Raw genomic sequence first — 18,524 nt, forward strand, 5'->3', positions numbered from 1 at the left:
TAGAGGTAATTTCCATTCTCTTCCTTTTCCTATAAACCCATTATACAATTTGGGTATCCCTTATCTGAAATGCTGGGGACCAGAAGTCTTAGATTTTGGATTTCTTTTTAATATCTGCACATACTTAATGAGCTATCTTGAGGATGGGACCCAAGTCTAAACATAAAATTCACTTATATTTCCTATGTACCTTACACAATCTATTTAGTGCACCTGCATTTTTTGTTCTGTTCCCCACTTCTTATTGGTGCATTATATATGTACATAATGATGGGATCTGTTGTTACATGTTCATTCATGCACACAATATAACAATATATAATTTGGTCAATATCACTTCCTGGTACTTCCCTTCTTCCTCCTCGCATCTTACCCCTTGGACCCTTTCCTCTACTGATCTCCTTTTGATTTTTAAAAAATATTTATTCTTAAGCTTTAGATGGACACAATATCTTTATTTTACATTTATGTGGTGCTGAGGATCAAACCCGGTGCCTTGTGCATGCTAGGCGAGCGCTCCACCACTGAGCCATAACCCCAGCCCCTCTCCTTTTGATTTTAATGAGATTCCCTCCCCACACATACCTTTCTTTTCTTTTTCCTCTCTAGCTTTTACATATGAGAGAAAACATATGACCCTTGACCTTCTGGGTTTGACTTATTTCACTTAACATGATGTTCCTTTGTTCCATTCATTTTCCTGTAAATGACATAATTTCATTTTTATTTATGGCTGAATAAAACTCCATTGTGTGTGTGTGTGTGTGTGTGTGTGTGGTGTGTGTGTGTGTGTGTGTGTGTGTGAGAGAGAGAGAGAGAGAGAGAGAGAGAGAGATATCTCACATTTTCTTAATCCACTCATCCATTGATTTCATAGTTTGGCTATTGCGAATTGTGCTGCATGGGTATGCCTGTATCACTGTAGTATAACTTTAATTCTTTAGGCTAAATACTGAGGCGTGGTAGAGCTAAGTCATATGGTGGTTCCATATCTAGTCTTTGAGGCACCTTCAAACAGACTTCTGTAGTGGTTGTACTAATTTACAATTCCACCAACAGTGTAAAAGTGGTAAAAGTGTTCCTTTTCCTCCATATCCTTTCCAGCAGTTATTATTATTTGTATTCTTGATGCCTGCCATTCTGACTGGGGTAAGGTGAAATCTCAATATATTTTTGATTTGCACTTCCCTAATTGCAAATGATGTTTAACATTTTTTAAACTTTTACTTTTTTAATATTATCTTTATTTTTTTATTTTTATGTGGTGCTGAGAATTGAACCCAGTGCCTCACGCATGCTAGGTGAGCGTGCTACCACTTGAGCCACATCCCCAGCCCTGTTTAACATTTTTTATTTGTTGGTCATTTGTATTTCTTCTTTTGAGAAGTATCTAATTCATTTGTCCATTTATTAATTGGATTACTTGATTATTTTGAAAGTTTTTTGAGTTCTTTATATATTCTAGATATTACTCCTCTATCAGAAGAGTAGGTAACAGAGATTATTTTTTCCCATTCTGGATTTCTTCCCAGTCCTGTTTCCTTTGCTTTGCAGAAGCTTTTTCACTTGATGCCATCCCATTTATTAACTCTTGGTGTCATTTCCTGAGCTTTAGAGGTCCTATTGAGAAAGTCTTTGCCTGTACCTATATATTGGAGTGTTGACCCTACCTTTTCTTCTAGGAGTTGCATAGTTCTGTTCTAATTCCTAGGCCTTTGATCCATTTTGAGCTGATTTTTTTGTGCATCTATATTTTCACTGTGACCCAACACATGAGGTCAGATGTGGAATATCCCACTTGTGGCATCCTATTGGTATTCAAAAAGTTTCAGATTTTGTAGAATTTCAGATTTTGAATTTTTGGATTAGGGATGCTTCAACTGTGTTTCTAGGGTTACTATAACAAATTGCCAAAAACTGGGTAGTTGAAAAGAAGAGAAATTTATTCTCCCACATTTCTGGAAGCTAGAAGTCTGAAATCAAATTGTTGATAGGTCTGGTTCCTTTTTGGAGGATCTGAGGGACAATCTGTTCCTTGTCTGTTCTTGTTTCTAGTCCTTGTAAAGGATTCTTTGCATTCCTTGGCCTGACACAAAATTCCAGTCTCTGCTTCCCTCATCATAAGTGCCGTGTCTCTTGTCTTCTTTTTTTTAGCTGGCCATAGAAATGACTCTCAAAGTAATTGTGGTGCCTTTGAAGGGGTAGTCCCTGAATCTCCTCAAATAATATGCTGCCCCTGAGAGCAGCTGAGCTCTCCCTTTGTCTGTTAATATATGGATGTTCACCATTGTGGCTGGATAGGGGCGGTCTGCACCCTGCACCAATCCTTGGCTGTTATGGCCAAGTCCTTAGTTGTTATCCAAATATTGGGCTATCATTGTCTTGGGTGAATCTGTACCACAGACAGACAGACAGACATCCTGGACACTGACTTCATAGGCCACTTGCTCACCCTTTGAACCCAACATCAAAAATCCTTATACTACTAAATACTCCAGGTGGGTCCAGAGGGAGGACAACATCAACTTCCCTTGTACACTGTACTGAGAATCCTGGGGTGAGAAGTGAAGAGAGGAAGAGGGTCCAGGGTGATTCGGGACTTCAGGGATGAAGGCCCATTTGGTGTGTGTATAGGCACTCTAACCACTTGTAGGGATCAGCTTTAAATTTACATTCCAATTGGCTCAAGCCTGCATAGTTGTGACCAAGGCAGAAAACCTGTTGGATAGTCTGTTGACCACCATGATGCTCCACCCTCACATCTGTCTGTTTGTAGGAGGGGCATGGCAGTAGCCCCACCACCAGTTCACTCACTGGGCTGGGGTTGTCCCCCAAGATGATGGCCAGTGCCTTCCCTGCAGTTGTGGGGGCCTCCCTCTATCCAGGTGGGCCAGGGCTGCAGCCTTGGGAGGCAGCTGCAGCTCCACTGAGAAATGTGTCCCTTCTCTTCTATGAACAAGGGTGGTTTTGGATTATTGGTGTGCTCCACTCCAGTATGAGCTCTTCTTAACTAATTACATCTGCAATCACCCTATTTCCCAAGAAGGTCATATTTGGAGATCAGGCTCTTAACAAGTCTTTTCTGGGGGACACAATTCAACCCATAGCATTCACTAATCTCCAAGGGAATATGTGTTCCTTGTCAGACTGCTGAAGCTTCTGGAGGCCGAATTATTGCTTCTTCAGGACTCAGCAACTCAAGACATGCTTTTGCTTATTGGAGCATTTGACAGGCTTAGCCTTTCCAATTTTTACTGTCCAGGCAGGGCACCCTCTCGTCTTCCCACAAAGCCTTTAGCGGACATGGGGTGTCCTCTCTAAGTGAAGGTCAGTGAGGCAGCGACCTTTGAGCGAGGGGTCATGGCTTGGTTTGGACGCTGTGTTAAGCATTCGATGTATCAATCCTTTCGATAACCCTGTTAAGTAGGTATTTATATATTTAATTCCTATTTTATAGATGAACACATTGGGCTTTCAAGAGGCTAAATAACTGCCAGAATTATTATTTCTAAAAACCTGAATGGGCGGCAGAAAGCCCTAGACGAAAAGTTCCCCATTCTTCGTCTTCACGTTTTCCGAAGTACCCGGGATCTGGCTAATTCAGTCCATCTCTCAAGAAAACCAAATCTGGAACCTCAATTCTATTGATTCTGGGACGCGGTGCACATTGGAGTCCACACGCGGGGGCCGCCAGCGCTCTTTTCTCCAGAAGCCGCACACAAAGCGGTTCCTTTCTGCGTTCGGGCGCGCGCGGCGTGAGGAGGGCAAGATGATTGGGTGCGCGCGGCCCCCGCTCCCGCCCCGGCGCCTGTCCCGGCGCGCTGATTGGCTGATCCGAGGTACCGCGGAGCCTGCCGCCCCGCGCGCCGCGCCCTGCGGGCTCGGAACTTGCATGGGGCGCCGCCGGTGGCCGCGGGAGCGTGACTGCGCTGCGCAGGGCGCTAGGAGGCATTGTCGCCGTAAGTGGAGCCGAAAGCGGTCCGGAATCGGGCCACACGCTTCGTGCCCCGCAAAGGAAACGTAGTATTGAGGCCAAGCGTTGAAGGGGCTGGGGGAGAGAGGGAGAGAAATACCCCCGTTTATGTTTCGTCCCCTCCCCGCCCCTCCCCCAGGTCACCCGGTGGAATAGAGCAGCGGCGCACCGGCAGCGGCTCCTGCGGTGCCAACCGGCCAGGAGGCGCCGGCTCTTGTTTGCACAAAGCGACTGCATCGCAGTAGCTCTTGGGGAGTGGGTGCAACGCTACCAGGGAAAAGGGAACCTGGGGACGCGCTCCCGGACGGGCTTCCGTTCCCCTGGGGAGGCGCCTGAGCTGGGAGAGGTTACTGTGTATCTCGTCCCCAAGTGACAATTTCGGGGTTTGCTTCCGCCCTGGAGAGCTGCAGATGCCTGCTCTGGAGCTGCCTCTTGGCCCCACAGCCGCTGTGGGGATGCCTCAGTGCTTTGCTTTATTTTCTCCAGTCCCCGCCTGCCGGGCAAGCGGTGGGCCCGGGACCAGGAGTCACCGAGGGCATCCGGCTTAGGCGGGCCCCTGCCTGGCCAACAGTGCAGTCCTGGAAGGTGCAGTCCGAGGATGTCAAGAAGTCCATAAGGGAGCTCGCACAGGTCTCCTCAAACCCCGTGGCACAAAAAACAAGGCGTCCCGTTCCCAGCCCAACAGGCTCTTTCCCCCCGGGTGTGAAAGTGGGTCAACTCTGTACTGGCCTGCGTGGGCCTTTGGAACTAGTGGGGTCCAAGCAAGTCCTCTGCCCTTCAACTCGCTTGGCACCATCGAGAGAACTGGCTAGAGCCATGGGTGGGAGCAGCTCGAAACACATGGCTGGGGAGGCTCAGGTTGTCATTCGGAGTGGCTGCCAGGCTATAAAATTCCCAATTGACCACACCAGTAACTAAATATAGGAGCAGCTGGTGCAGATGGGGGTGTCGCAATGGTTCCTTTGCAGAGTTCCTGGGACTGCAGAAAAGGTAGAGTTTTTGCTGGTAAGGGCTGAGTCAGAGAACCACTGTCAGGGTTTAAGTACACCCCACCCCACCCCCAGCTTTGAATTGAGATGAACCCAGGTTCCGATGTAGACTAATAGCCAGTATTGCCAGCTCCCACAAAATCAACGATTTTTTTTTCCTGGCATTCAATTTATTATATTCAAACTTCCTGTCTACACCTGTTTGATCTTTGGAAATGCCTTCACGTGGGAAGTACTTCATGGTTTGTAAAGTCCTTTCTCAAAAGTGCTGTATCAGGTATTTTTCATAACCAGTTAAGGAAGGTGGTATTTTCATTTTGCAGATGGGGCTGCTTCACAGTCCTGGAAACTGTGCATGAATTAGTTACCCTCCTCAGAGGACAGCCTTGTAGGATGGCCTCCTTTATTCTGGTAACAGACGGGTGGCCTGCTCCCTCTCTCCTGCATCTCTTTGTGTAGCTGGTGCTCAAATATTGCCTTATGCCTTCATTGAGGTCCCTTGGGCCTGGCATCATAGCTGCAGTGGCATCTGGCTCATCCTGCCTCCTGGTGGGAAGCTTGTTCTGGCCCATACCCTGTCCCTGTCCTGTTAAATTACTTCTCAGTGTGTGCCTTAAAGAAGGTCCCCACGAGATGTTCATTGGATTTAAACATATCCTGGGACCATGGTGCCCACTCATAGGAAAGGGGAGTTGGGCTGTGTGGAGAGGACCATATGGGGACAGGAGCAGTGTGAGTGTGGGCTAAGACCCTATGTCCAAGGGTCTCTGGGGTTTGGAGTGCTTTCTTGACATTGTCCAAAGCCCCTTCCAGTGCCTGGAACTGATTGGGATTGGTAGTACCATCTATCTGGAACATTCCATGCCTAGGCTAAACCCATGTGTGCTGATGATTCCTGTTTCTGTCCTTTGGGATGTTCTCTGACTCCTTGCTATCACCACTCCTGCACGTGGGGATGACCAGATGCTTCAGGGAGCTCCACACTTGGGCCTGTGGGGTGTCCTGGAGTCCTGTGGTTGGGTTCTGGTTCCAGGAGGGGCTGCCTTATTTGCCAGTTGTTCAGATGGTGCTGACATTCAGATTGTAGGTTGTGGACTCAGATTATTTATCTACACAGGAGCCCCCACAACCTAGGGGCAGCCTTGCCTAGGGGCTTTGCCCTCAGTCTAGAAGAGGCCCGCAGCTCTCTGCCACTTGCATGACTTGGACAATTTTCTGTGTTTGGCTGATCTTGTCCATGCCCTTTTGGAATCCCAGAGGCCCAGTCCAGCTCCTCATTATCCCAAGTTTGTTAGTTTGGACCCCTCTGACCCTGTACTAGGCCCTGAATAACATGGGATCCTGCCGCCCTTCCATCTCGCAGCCTTGCCTCTCTCTGTCCTCCGGCTTTGGAGAGGGACTGCCCATGGACTTAATTCTCCCTTGTCGGGGGACGAGGAAGTTTTAGGTGAAGGAAGGGTGATTCCTAGCCAAGTAGTGAGGGTGGTGATTTTAAGCACTTAATATTTTAAGTGATGATTTTAGATCCCCTTTGGAAATCTAGGGCACCTTTGTGCTGTGCTCAGAGAATGGTTTGGAATATTAGAAACGCTTCTTCCTAGTGAACTATTCTGACACTTAGACTTTACATGTTGATCCTGTTTAGGCTTTTTTGTTCCCTCTGACTCGCAACATTGGGCCTCAGAGCTTGCCATTACTGGGACTTCCTCTGCTTCAGCCTCCCAAGTAGCTGGGATTATAGGCATGTGCCACAATGCCCAGTTGTATGTGTATGTTTGTGTGTGTGTCTGTTGGTTTTTAAAAGCTCAAAAGCAACCCAGATGGACTTGTGCTAAGTCATTAAGTGCTGTGGAAACTCACAGGGAAGAGAGAACACTGAGGGCTGGGGCAATCAGGGAAGACTTCCTGGAGGTGGAGAGATGGGAATTCTCATTCCTCAGAGATGACTTGCTCAATTTCGCGTGGACAATGAGCTGGGATTAGAAGCTGCTGCCATGCCTGCCCATGTGCTGCTTTATCCTCTCAACTGGAATTATGGAGTATTCAGGTAGATCTATAGATTTTGTTCAATCGTGTTTAACTCAGCAAGGTGGGTATTACTAGACCTACTAGAAGAAACGGGCTCAGAGTAGTTAAAAAACTCTCCCAAGCTGTCTTAGCTACTAATGGTGGAGTTGGACATTCTGTCTATCAAACAGCCTTTCCCCCTGCACCCCTGTGTCTCTGGCCTTCAGTGTCAGCCTCCCTGGTGAAACACACACATGTGGAATACCGTTGACTCTGCTGGGCAGGTAGATGGGCTTGGCTTTGCTCTGCTTGTCTAGCTGAGCCCGTGGGCACTGTTCTTGGTCTGCCAGCAGCTCTGAGCACTGTCTCCCTCCCTTTCCCATCTGCCCTCGGAACAAGCTCCCTGGAATCCCTGAGTTATCTGGGAAGCTGGGATTGGAGCCTAGGGACAAAGACCTTGACCTCAAGTTCCTTCTCTCTTTGTGGGGTGCGGCTGTTATCAATATGGGTGACTTCTGTGAACATTGGATATGGAGCAGGCCTGATCATTGTCACTCACTCCCTTTGACCTTGTTCAGGCCACTTAGCCACTTCCTATGCCTTAGTTTCCTTCTCAGTAATAAACAGAGGGTTGAGGACATTTTTATGTCTTAATACCACATAATTTTATTTTAGCCCCTTATTATTTTATCTCCCTTACCCTTCTCAAAGGCGTCCTCCCTGGCGATCAGGTCCCCTTCTCTCGTTTCTAGCACCTCCCCCTTTTCTTGGAGATCAACCCAGCATCAGTCTGATAATCAGGTCTGCAGGCTGATGCTGTAACCTTCCCTTCCTGTTGGCACTTGGGGAGGCAATTTCTAGAGACCCATCCACCTGTCACACTGAGCTCCAATTTGCCTTGGTGTCTCCACCTCCTGCCGTGCACAGGGAGCCTGGCAGATGTGGGTGGGGTGAACAGGGGAGCTGGAGCAATTGTGCAGATAGAGCCCTGACTCAGAGGTCGCAGTATGGAGGGACAGGTGTCTTTCCCCTGCACTTGGCTGTGTCCTGCCTCCTCCTTGGTGCCCCACCTGTTGAGTCACAGGCCAGTGCACATCTGAGTCCTTACACCCACCTGGCTACTGATGCAGGCCCTGGCCCTGCGTCTGATGAGGTCACACATGTTGATCCTCCCAGAGAAGCAGCAGGGCCCAGCTGCCCTCACCCTCTGACAGGCCCATCAGCTCTTCCAAAGGCTGAGCTGCCTGTGGCCTAGGTTCTGAGTTCCAGAGAGGAGGTAAGTGGCCTGAGGCCCCCTGTAGGCTTCCCGGCAGCCTGGGTTCCTGGGGAGGAGGTGCATGGGGCGAGCCCCAGCTGGATGGTGCTTCATGGCCCTGCATTTCCTCTAGGCACAGGCCCCTTTGTGAGCAGCAGACCGGCCTGGGGGCTGGCAGCGGGACACCCCAGTCTGCATGCTGAAGAAGATGGGTGAGGCCGTGGCCAGAGTTGCACGGAAGGTGAACGAAACGGTGGAGAGCGGCTCTGACACTCTGGGTGAGTGGGGACAGGGCTTTTCCAACTGACCTGTGGAGTTCAGTGTAGAGATGGTCTAGGAAGAGCTGAAGGGGTCAGTCTCAGGTGCGCCTTGTCAGGAGGGAGTCATGGATCTTTCCCTGTAGTGGTGGAACCGTGTTAGTCTGTTCATGCTAGGTCCCAGCATACGACACATTTCTTACCATGGGTCATGGCCAAAGAGGTTTGAAAAATGCTAGAAAATGGGTCTGGACTGTGGTTGTGGCTCAGCGGTAGAGCGCTTGCCTAGTACATTCGAGGCGCTGGGTTTGATCCTCAGTACCACATAAAAATAAATAAATAAAATAAAGGTATTGTTGCCAACTACAACTAAAAAAAAAAAAAAAATAGTGCTAGAAAATGGAGCCTGAGGCTGGGTGCGGTAGCACACATCTGTAATCAATCCCAGGAACTCAGGAGGCTGAGGCAGGAGGATTGCAGGTTTGAGGCCAGCTTCAGCAAATTAGTGAGGCCCTCAGCAACTTAGACCTGTCTCAAAATAAAAAATAAAAAGGGCCGGGGATGTGGCTCAGTGGTAAAGTGCCCCTGGGTTCAATCCCCAGTACAAAAAAAAAAAAAAAAAAAGAAGAAAGAAAAAGAAAATGGAGAGTGTGTGCTTATCCTTGGACTGCAATGATTCTGAGTGTGTGTGCCCCTGGACCAGCCGAAGATACCGGGCCAGCGCTGGCTGAGTAGCCCTTGTGCATGGCCCTGTGCTGGGTGCCTCCGAGTGTTCTCTTGTTGAACTTCCCTGTGATGAATCATACTTGCCGGGTGTGGCCAGCCCCCCTCTGCAGATGAGGAGAAGGTGCAGTTGCACAGGCAGAGTGGGCTCTTTTGAGATCGCTCAGCCGGGAGGCCCCTTTGCACTCCCTTTACACTGCTTGAACTGTGTCGTCTGTGCCTTTCTTTTTAACCCAGAGGCACTCTACCACTGAGCTACATCCCCAGCCCATTTTACATTTTATTTTTTAATTGTTTTTGCAGTCCTCCTGCTCAGCCTCTCAAATAGCTGGGATTACAGTTACACACCACCACGCCCGGCCTGCCGCAGGGGTCTTTCGCTTTGAACTGCTCTTAGCCTGGTAGCTGCTCAGGTACCCCAGGACAGACCATCCCGATTAATCAACAGATACTTATGTCAAGGGTCAGCAGGGGATGCTGTGCATCTACCTAGGTGTGTGTACATGAATGATGTGTGTGTGTGTGTGTGTGTGTGTGTGTGTGTGTGAGAGAGAGAGAGAGAGAGAGAGAGAGATCGATCCTTGGAGTGTAAGCACCACTGCAGAGCCACAGCTGTACTCTGGGAACCCAGAGGACAGAGGACTAGGGCAGTCTTTTCTTGGGGATGATCGTGCAAATAGTCAGGTGGCTTTGAGTTAAGTCTTTGACATAAAGAAAGGAATTCCATAGGCAGGTGTGTGTGTGTGTGTACTCGCGCGCGCATCTGTCTGTCTATGTTTTTCTGTCCATCTGGCAAAGGAGCATTTCTATACTGGTTACTGCCCGAGCAAAGACCCAGACCCTGGCATTTCTGTGAGCAGCCAGGTGTGTCTGAATGCAGCTCCCGAGGCAGGGGGTGATGGCTCAGGAAGTGGAAGGACACTTAGTCTTTTGGATGGGTTTGGTCAGGGCCTCTTCCAGGAAGCCCTCACCCTGACCCCGTTCACCCCTGCTGGCTTCCTGCTCTCTAGCACCTAGCCAGCATCCCTAGAGGTCAGGGACCCTGTGATCTTTTGCTCCTGTCTCCCTGCCCCAGCTGGAGCCCAGCACAGGGTCAGGTGCTGTGTTGGCATAGGGAGGTACTGGCTGAGCTGAGCCGAGGAGGGCGAGGCGTCTCCTCTATCAGCAGACTGACTTGACGATGACTGCCGGCTCTGGAGGGAGCTCTGGGGAGCCGCATGGTGGGGAGCCATTGGCTGTGGGCCCTGAGTCAAGGAGTCCTGGATTCTGCACTACTCTCTGACATGGTTGTGCTTGGCCCAGTATTTGAGGCTGACCACCACTGATACTGTAGCTGACAGCCAGACTTTGGCTCTTGGGGGCCTGGAGGTGAATCCCCACTCTGTCACCTACTAGCTTAGTACCTTTGCAGATTGTTTAACCCGTCTGAGCCTCAGTTTCTTCATCTGTAAAATGAGCTTGGTAATAGTGTCTACCTCATCAGGGTGGTTAGGAGCAATTATAATGCCTGTAAGGTGCTTGGTATGTAGGCAGCTCAGTAGATGGCAGCGATTATTTTTAATTTTTTCTCATCCCTGAAAGCTAGAGGTGGGGCCTAAATCCTGCGTGACACAAACACTACCTCCAGGTGTCAGCCAACCAGGTCTCTCTCTGCTGGGCCAGTTTCTATTGGTGACTTAAGTATAAATTGATAAATCTCTGGGTCGAATCACCTATACCTATGTTAAAATGTCACAGGTTAGAGGGACACATGAAGCTCTATCTCATTCAGATGTGGCAAGGGTACAGGGGCTGCAGGGCGGGGGGGGGGGAGGCTTCCTGGGGACAGTTATGAGGACACAGGTATCCCAGGCAGTGGGAGGGAGGGAGAGGCCCCTGCCGAGGTGTCACTGCTGCATGGGGCAGGGGGTGAGGGATGGTTCCCAGTAAGTAGACGGTTTGGCTTTGCTAGGGAGTTTGGGCTTCAGCTTCTGTGGACCAGAGATTGTGAACTCAGATGTCCCCATGGGCCCCTTGGGAGTTTCTGTGAACTGGCAAGTTGGCAGCTGCCTTGGGTGAGGTGTGGGGGGCGCTTTGGGGAGGGAATGCCACAGCACCTCCTCTGTACCGTCCATGGTCCATGCCCACCAAGGAACTCAAGCCAGGCCTCTGGCTCCCTGCCAGGCCACTAACTGAACGGCACCAGAGCCAGGCCTTTGCCCTACCACGCAGCCCTCAGTGGGTGTGGAAGTTCAGTGAGTGTGGCAAAGCCCTTACCAACCTGGGCGAGCTATGAGCCATGGTGGCCCTGGCTGAAGGTGGAGATGCCCAGGCGGTGGGGACCAGGCCTTTAAATGTAGGATTGGACAGTAGGGGGGCCTTTTTACCTCTGTAGTGGTCAGAGAAGAAGCAAAATATCAGCACAGGCCACTGTGGGTGCCTAAAGTCCTGACCCTTGGGAAGGGGGGCTGGCCAGGCTCATGCAGCCTGGGAGGTCTGGGATCTAAGCAGTCAGTGGGTATTAAGCACCTGCTGTGTGCAAGGTGCTGGAGAGCTCACGGGATGTGTACAGTAGTGCTCTGGGCCTGATCCCAGCCCACCACCCATGAGATAGAGAGCAGCGATGCATAGCCTCCAAGCTCGGCCATCAGATGGAGCCCAGGTTATAATTCAGAGGAGGAGTGCGGCTGGGAGTTCATATAGCCAGGAAGGTTTTCTGGAGGAGGTGGAAATGGAACTGGGTGACTCAGTATGGTTCCTGTGTGAACCAGCAAACAGTCTAAGCAGCCTCAGCATCCCGCTCCAGATGATGGCTTAGATCAATTTTGTCACAGCTGTACAGTGTCAGTTGTGTAGCCATTAACAACGGTGCGTAACCTTCCAACGTGTGCTTAAATAAGGACCAGCACATTCTTATATATGATGTGCTTGGGAAAAAAAACAACAACAAGGATCCCAAACTGTGTATATGATAATATACCAAATATATTAAACATGCGTATTTATGTAGAAGAGAAAATGAAAGGAAACAAAACAAGATACAAATGAAAATTAGAAAACGATAGTTTGTATTTTATAAATGTTCTGTGATAATGCATTTTTTAAAATTAATTTTTGAAACAAGATCTTGCTCTGTTGCCAAGCTAGGCTTGAATTTGAAATCCTTCTGCCTCAGCTCCTGAGTGACTGGAATTACAGATGGGCACCATGGTGCCCAGTTCCTCGTATTTCTCTTAAAACTAGAGGAGAATAGAGTTTTAAGAAGGACCACCTGGTACTATGGAAAAAACACAAGTCAGGGGTGCTCATCTTTTTTTTTTTTTGTACCAGGGATTGAACGCACGGGCACTCAACCACTGAGCCACCCCGCAGCCCTATTTTATATTTATTGTGAGACAGGGGAGGATTGGACAAGGTAGTTGCTTAGGGTCTTGCTAAGTTGCTGAGGCTGGCTTTGAACTTGCCATCCTCCTGCCTCTGCTTTTGGAGCCGCTGGCATTACAGGTGAGCGCCACCAACCCTGACTTGGGGTGACTTTAAAGAGGGATCATTACAGCAGAAAAGCAGGAGGTGGAAAGGCCTAGGAACTGGACCAGGAGGCATGGCTGCCTTGCGTGGAGGCATTGCCGTGGGCCGGGAAGAGAGGAACCAAGCTCACTTGGGCCGCGGTGTTGGATGGCACCTTTGGTACCTTTTAATCCTTTCAAGAGTCTTGTGTTTTCTGACTCTGAGGATTCCTGTCTGTTCATTTATAGAGAACTCCTGGTTACTGGCTGTTGGTGTGTTGCTCTTACCCATCCCTTGAGTCTCTTTTGTCAGGAATCCCTGCAGGCCCTCCTCTGTATCTCCTTATTTTTTGAGGTACAGGGCTTGAACTCAGGGACACTTGACCACGGAGCCACATTCCCCAGCCCTTTTCTTTTCCTTTTTGATTTTTTTTTTTAGTTATAGATGGACACAATATCTTCATTTATTTATTTTTATGTGGTGCTGAGGGTTGAACTCAGTGCCTCACATGTGCCAGGCAGACGCTGTACCACTAGCTACAGCCCCAGCCCCAATTCCCCAGCCCTATTTTGTGTTTTATTTTTAGAAGCAGGGTCTCACTGAGTTGCTTAGGGCCTCACTGAGTTGCTGAGGCTGGCTTTGAACTTGCCATCCTCCTGCCTCAGCCTCCTGAGCTGTGGGATTCCAGGCATGTGCCGAGGCACCCGGCCTCCTTCTGTATCTTCTTGCTTTCTTTGGGCCACAGCTGAGGGATTTCTTCAGTCTGCCCTCCATTTCACTCTTTGCTTCTTTGTGTTTAACCCACTGAGCCTTCCATTACATTTAAAATTTTTAATTCCATGTTTTCAAAAGTTCTATTTGGTTCTCTTAATAATCTGATTGAATATGCTCTGGATTCTCTTCAGATCCAATGAATTTTATGCCTCTTAGTAAAAAGGAATTTGATTTAAAGGAATAATATCATTTCTTTATTAAGTGTTCAACTCTTATTTCTCTAACTATGACTTCTTTGTACTTATCTTTTGGAACTTTACTTCTTCTGTAAAAGGGTGTTCTTAAGGTGCAGGTCTGCTGTCCCGCCGACTCTAGTCACAGTGGGTTGTTCTGGGTGAACCTTAGGTAGTTTTGGGCCCTGGGCTCATGTCTTTATTTATTTATTTATTTATTTATTTATTTATTTATATTTTTTTTAGTCATACATGACAGCAGAATGTATTTTGACATAAAATACATACATGGAATGTACATACATCAATCATGTTGTCTATTCTATTCTGCTGCCCTTCCTATCCTCCCTACTCCTTCCCTCCTCTCCCATCCTTTCTCTCTATCCAAACTAATGTGACATACTTTTTTTTTCTTTTTCTCATTACAACATCATATACGTATTCTGTATAACAGTGAGCTTCTCCTTCCATCTTCCGTGTAACTCCCCTTCTCCCTCTTTTTCCCTCCCACCTTTCTTCCCTATTTAGTGGTAGTCTTCTTCTCTTGCTCTTCCTCCCTATCCCATTTTGAGTCACCCCCCTTATATCAGAGAAGACATTTGGCATTTGTTTTTTAGGGATTGGCTGACTTCACTTAGCATAATCTGCTCTAATGCCATCCATTTACCTGCAAATGCCATGATCTTATTATTTTTTAGTGCTGAGTAATATTCCATTGTGTATAAATGCCACATTTTTTAATCCATTCATCTACTGAAGGGCATCTAGGTTGGTTCCACATTCTAGCTATCATTAATGTGAATTGTGAGGCTATAAACATTGATGTGGCTGTGTCCCTGTAGTATGCTCTTTTTAGGTCTTTTGGGTATAGTCCGAGAAGGGGAATAGCTGGGTCAAATGGTGGTTCCATTCCCAGCTTTCCAAGGAATCTCCATACTGCTTTCCAAATTGGCTACACCAATTTGCAGTCCCATCAGCAATGTATGAGTGTACCTTTTTCCCCACATCCTCGCCAGCACTTATTGTTGTTTGACTTCATAATGGCTGCCATTATTATTGGAGTGAGATGGTATCTTAGAGTAGTTTTAATTTGCATTTCTCTGATTGCTAGAGATAGGCACTGGGCTCAGGTCTTGCGGTGCCTCTTCTGTGTAGTCCTAGGTTGAAGGGCTGTCCTCGAGGAGGTGTGTTTGTGACTGTGCGAGTGACAGCCTAGGAGCCTATCTTCTCTTGACTTCTTAGCCCTCAGGGTTTCTGGGCCTTAGGGGTAGTGACTCCTCAAACCTTAAGGATAGGCCTGTGATTTCAAAATATTTGGGGGAGGTGTTTTGTTCAATTCAGTGCCCAGGCCAAGACAGGACAGCTCTCCAATAATCAAAAAGGAGATTTCCCCTGGTTTATTCTTTTTCTGAGAAGGTGGTCCTTCAAACCCCAGCTTTTCGCAGGGGTCTTGGCTCCCCACCTCAAGCCAGGCTCAAAATGACATTTCTGGGCCCCTTTGGGCTTTGAAACCTAGGCCCCTGGGTGACCCAGACTGACCTACCAGTCCAGGGCCTTGGAGCACCTGCACCCGCCCACCCTCTGCCTCCCAGACTCCTCTGCGGGGCCTTAGGAAATTCCAGGCATCATTGTAAACACCTTTCCAGTTTTGACTTTTTTCAAGTCAAAAAAACCCAGAGGCTAATATCTACTGTTGTGCCTGATGTCAACAGAGTTGTTAGGATGACCCAGGTGGTGATGAGGCAGTGGGGACACCCCTTGGGCCGCTTCCCCAGGACAGATGTCCCTTGGTCAGTTCCTCCACTCCTGCAGGGTCTTCCAGAGGGCAGGTCCTGGGCACGTGGCCTGAGGACTGAATCAGTTCTGGTTAAAAATGCCTATTTATGAGCTCTGCTCCAGAGCTTTGAGATAGAATCTCTGTGGGTAGGAAGGGGGTGGTCTGCCATTTAGCCAGCCTCCCAGGTAACTCTCCTGGGCCTTGAGTGCCCTCCTGTCCACAGGTTCTGTATCCTTGGAGTCAATCAACTAAGGATAGAAACTGCTTAGAAAAAAACTGGGCCTGTTCTGAACACGTACAGACTTTGTTCTTGTTATTATTTTCTAAACAAGGCAGTGTGACTGACAATTTATGTAGCATTTATATCATTTAGGTACCGAAAGCAATCTAGAGATTACAGTCTACAGGAGGGGATGTGGGGTTATATGCAACTGCCATGCCATTTTAATTGAGAGACTTGAGCCCCTTTCCCATACTGGGGATGGAACCCAGAGTCACTTTACCATCAAGCTACATCTCCAACCCCTTTTATTTTATTTTGAGTCAGGGTCTCACTAAGTTGCCCAGGCTAGCCTTGGGTGACTGGGATTATGGGCCATGCCTGCACACCTGGCTTAGAGGGTCCTTTTGGTCTGAGTAGTATTATGCTGCATAGATTACCATCTTCTCTTTATTCATTCATCTGTTGGAGGACATTTGGATCATTTCCAGTTTTTTCCATCATAAGTTAAAGCCTGTAAATGTTCACATACAGGTGAAGGCAGGTTTCATTTCTCTTGGGCCCAGGGGGGTAGGATTGCTAGATTGCCTGTGTGAGAGTGTGTTTGGCTATTAGAACCAGCCCCACTCACAGCCAGAGTTCCAATTCCTTCTTGTCCTCTTCAACACTGTTGGTTTTTTTTTTTTTTTTTTTTTTTTTGTACTGAGAATTGAACCCAGGGGCGCTTTACCACTGAGCCACACTCCCAGCTCTTTTTAATTTTTATTTAGAGACAGGGAATTGCTGAGTTGCTGAGGCTGGTCTTGAACTTGCCATCCTCCTGCCTCAGCCTCCTGAGCCGCCAGGATTACAGGCGTGTGTCACCAACACCCAGCTCTCTTCAACACTCTGTGTGGTTTTTAATTTTATATATTCTTTTAGTTGCATAATGGCATCTCCTTGTGACTTTAATTTACGGTTCTTTGATGAAAAATGATGTTGAACGTCTTTTCATGTGCCTCCTGGCCATCTAGCTGTCTTTGATAAAATGTCTATTCTAATCTTTTGGCCATTTCAAAGAATGGGTTTTCTCATTAAGTTGCAAAGTTCTTTATATATTCTAGAGGCAAATTCATTATCAGGTACGTGTTTTGATAGTACAGTTTCCAGCCTCTGCCTTGTCTTTTGTTCTCTTAACAGTGTCTTTTGAAAAGCAGATATTTTTAATTTGGTGGTAAAGTCCAGTTTATCATTTTTTTTTTCTTTTTTGGGAGGGGGATACCAGGGATTGAATTCAAGGGCACTTGACCACTGATCCACATTCCCAGCCCTATTTTATATTTTATTTAGAGATAGGGTCTCACTGAGTTGCTTAGGGCCTTGCTAAGTTTCTGCGGCTGGCTTTGAACTTTCGATCCTCCTGTCTCAGCCTCCCAAGATGCTGGGATTATAGGCATGGGCCACTGTACCTGGTCCTCATTTTTTTCTTTTAAATACATTTATTTAAACATTTTTTTCATGTATTATTTTTTAGTTGTAGGTGGACACAATACCTTTATTTTATGTTTATGCGGTGCTGAGAATCGAACCCAGTGCCTCATGCATGCCAAGTGAGCACTCTACCACTGAGCCCCAGCCCCAGCCCTTAAGTACATTTTAAATACATTTCTTTTAATTTTTTTTCTTTTTAATAATACAGCACTTCTGTTGTTATAACCAGGGAATCTTTGGCTAGCTCAAGGTCACAGAGATTTCTTCCTATCAGATCATCTGGGTATTTGGCTATTGGGTAAACATTTTTTTTTAAATTTCATTTTTAATTTTTAAGTTGTAGATTAACACAATACCTTTATTTTATTTATTTATGTGGTGCTGAGGGTCAAACCCAGTCCCTCTCATGTGCTAGGCAAGCGCTCTACCACTGAGCTGCAGCCCCGGCCCCAGGGTGATTGTGTGGATCATGTGTCCTTCTCTAGAGCTCTGGAAGGTACATTCTCTGAGGGAGCGCCTGGAGATGTACATTTGATGAACATTGCATGAGTTTTCCCGACCTTGAATTTTGAGAATTCCTGGCTTACTACTTACAGTTTGGAGATTTCTGGGCAGGGCTCTGGGTGTGTGTGAGTGTATGTGAGAGAGAATATGAATATGACATGTTCCTGAGAATCAGCAGCTAGTCTGGGAGCCATGAAATCTCTGAGTAGGGAGACCAGGGCTAGTGAGGGGTAAGGTGATGTGTGGTTGTATCCCCCTCCACACCTGCCTTTGCTCTCTCCCAGGCTCACCTGCACTTCAGCCAAAGTGCTGTTGTCCTAGACCCGCCAGCAGGTGGCACCCTTTCACCAGCCCAGCAGGCCACGGGAACCTGAGCCCTGACCAGGTTGTTGGTGGGGGAGTGCCAGGTCCTCACAAGGGCATCCCCTCCTGCCAGCTCACTTCCTATATTTACACTTCAAGATGACCCTGCAGGGATGTGATCTTACAACCTGCTTTTTGGAACAAGGGTACTCAGAAAGAGGGCATTCAGGAAGCAGTTTAATACCCGATAACTGGATCATAACTGCCTTCTTAATTAAAAAATCCACTTCTTGCTGGGCACCATGGTGCACACGTGTTATCCCAGCAGCTCAGGAGGCTGAGGTAGGAGGATTGTGAGTTCAAAGCCAGCCTCAGCAACACAGTGAGACCTTAAGCAACTCAGTGAGAACCCGTCTCTAGATAAAAATACAAAATACGGCTGGTGATGTGGCTCAGTGGTAAAGTGCCCCTGGGTTCAATCCTTGGTACCCCCCAAAATAAATAAATAAACAAAAAACCTTAATCAAACACACATTGAGTACCTGCTGTGTTTGCTCTGCCCAGGGCACCTGCTTGTAGAGTGTCCAGTCTGGAGGGGGAAGCAGACTACTCT

General features: G+C 47.8%; 1 protein-coding gene across 8 annotated transcripts in view; it reads left to right on the top strand.

The window, feature by feature from the left end:
* Lrrc20 (leucine rich repeat containing 20) overlaps nt 1-18,524 on the top strand; it is a 101,384-nt gene that overhangs the window by 23,741 nt on the left and 59,119 nt on the right. For 4 of the 8 annotated variants that reach the window (XM_058577987.1, XM_058577986.1, XM_058577991.1 and 1 more), the window contains one exon: nt 8,358-8,502. The exons of 1 other annotated variant lie outside the window; for it this stretch is intronic. In XM_058577987.1, coding sequence (XP_058433970.1) covers nt 8,421-8,502 — 82 coding nt within the window. In that variant the 5' untranslated portion in view covers nt 8,358-8,420. Of the gene's footprint in view, nt 1-3,852; nt 3,960-6,618; nt 7,010-8,152; nt 8,246-8,357; nt 8,503-18,524 lie in introns of those variants that run through there. 3 more of the 8 variants (XM_058577988.1, XM_058577989.1, XM_058577990.1) reach the window with 3 other exon arrangements.

This window comes from Marmota monax, unplaced genomic scaffold, assembly GCF_021218885.2.
Source record: "Marmota monax isolate L192 unplaced genomic scaffold, Marmota_monax_Labrador192_F-V1.1 WCK01_AAM20220418_F8-fsc00019, whole genome shotgun sequence".
NCBI lineage: Eukaryota > Metazoa > Chordata > Mammalia > Rodentia > Sciuridae > Marmota > Marmota monax.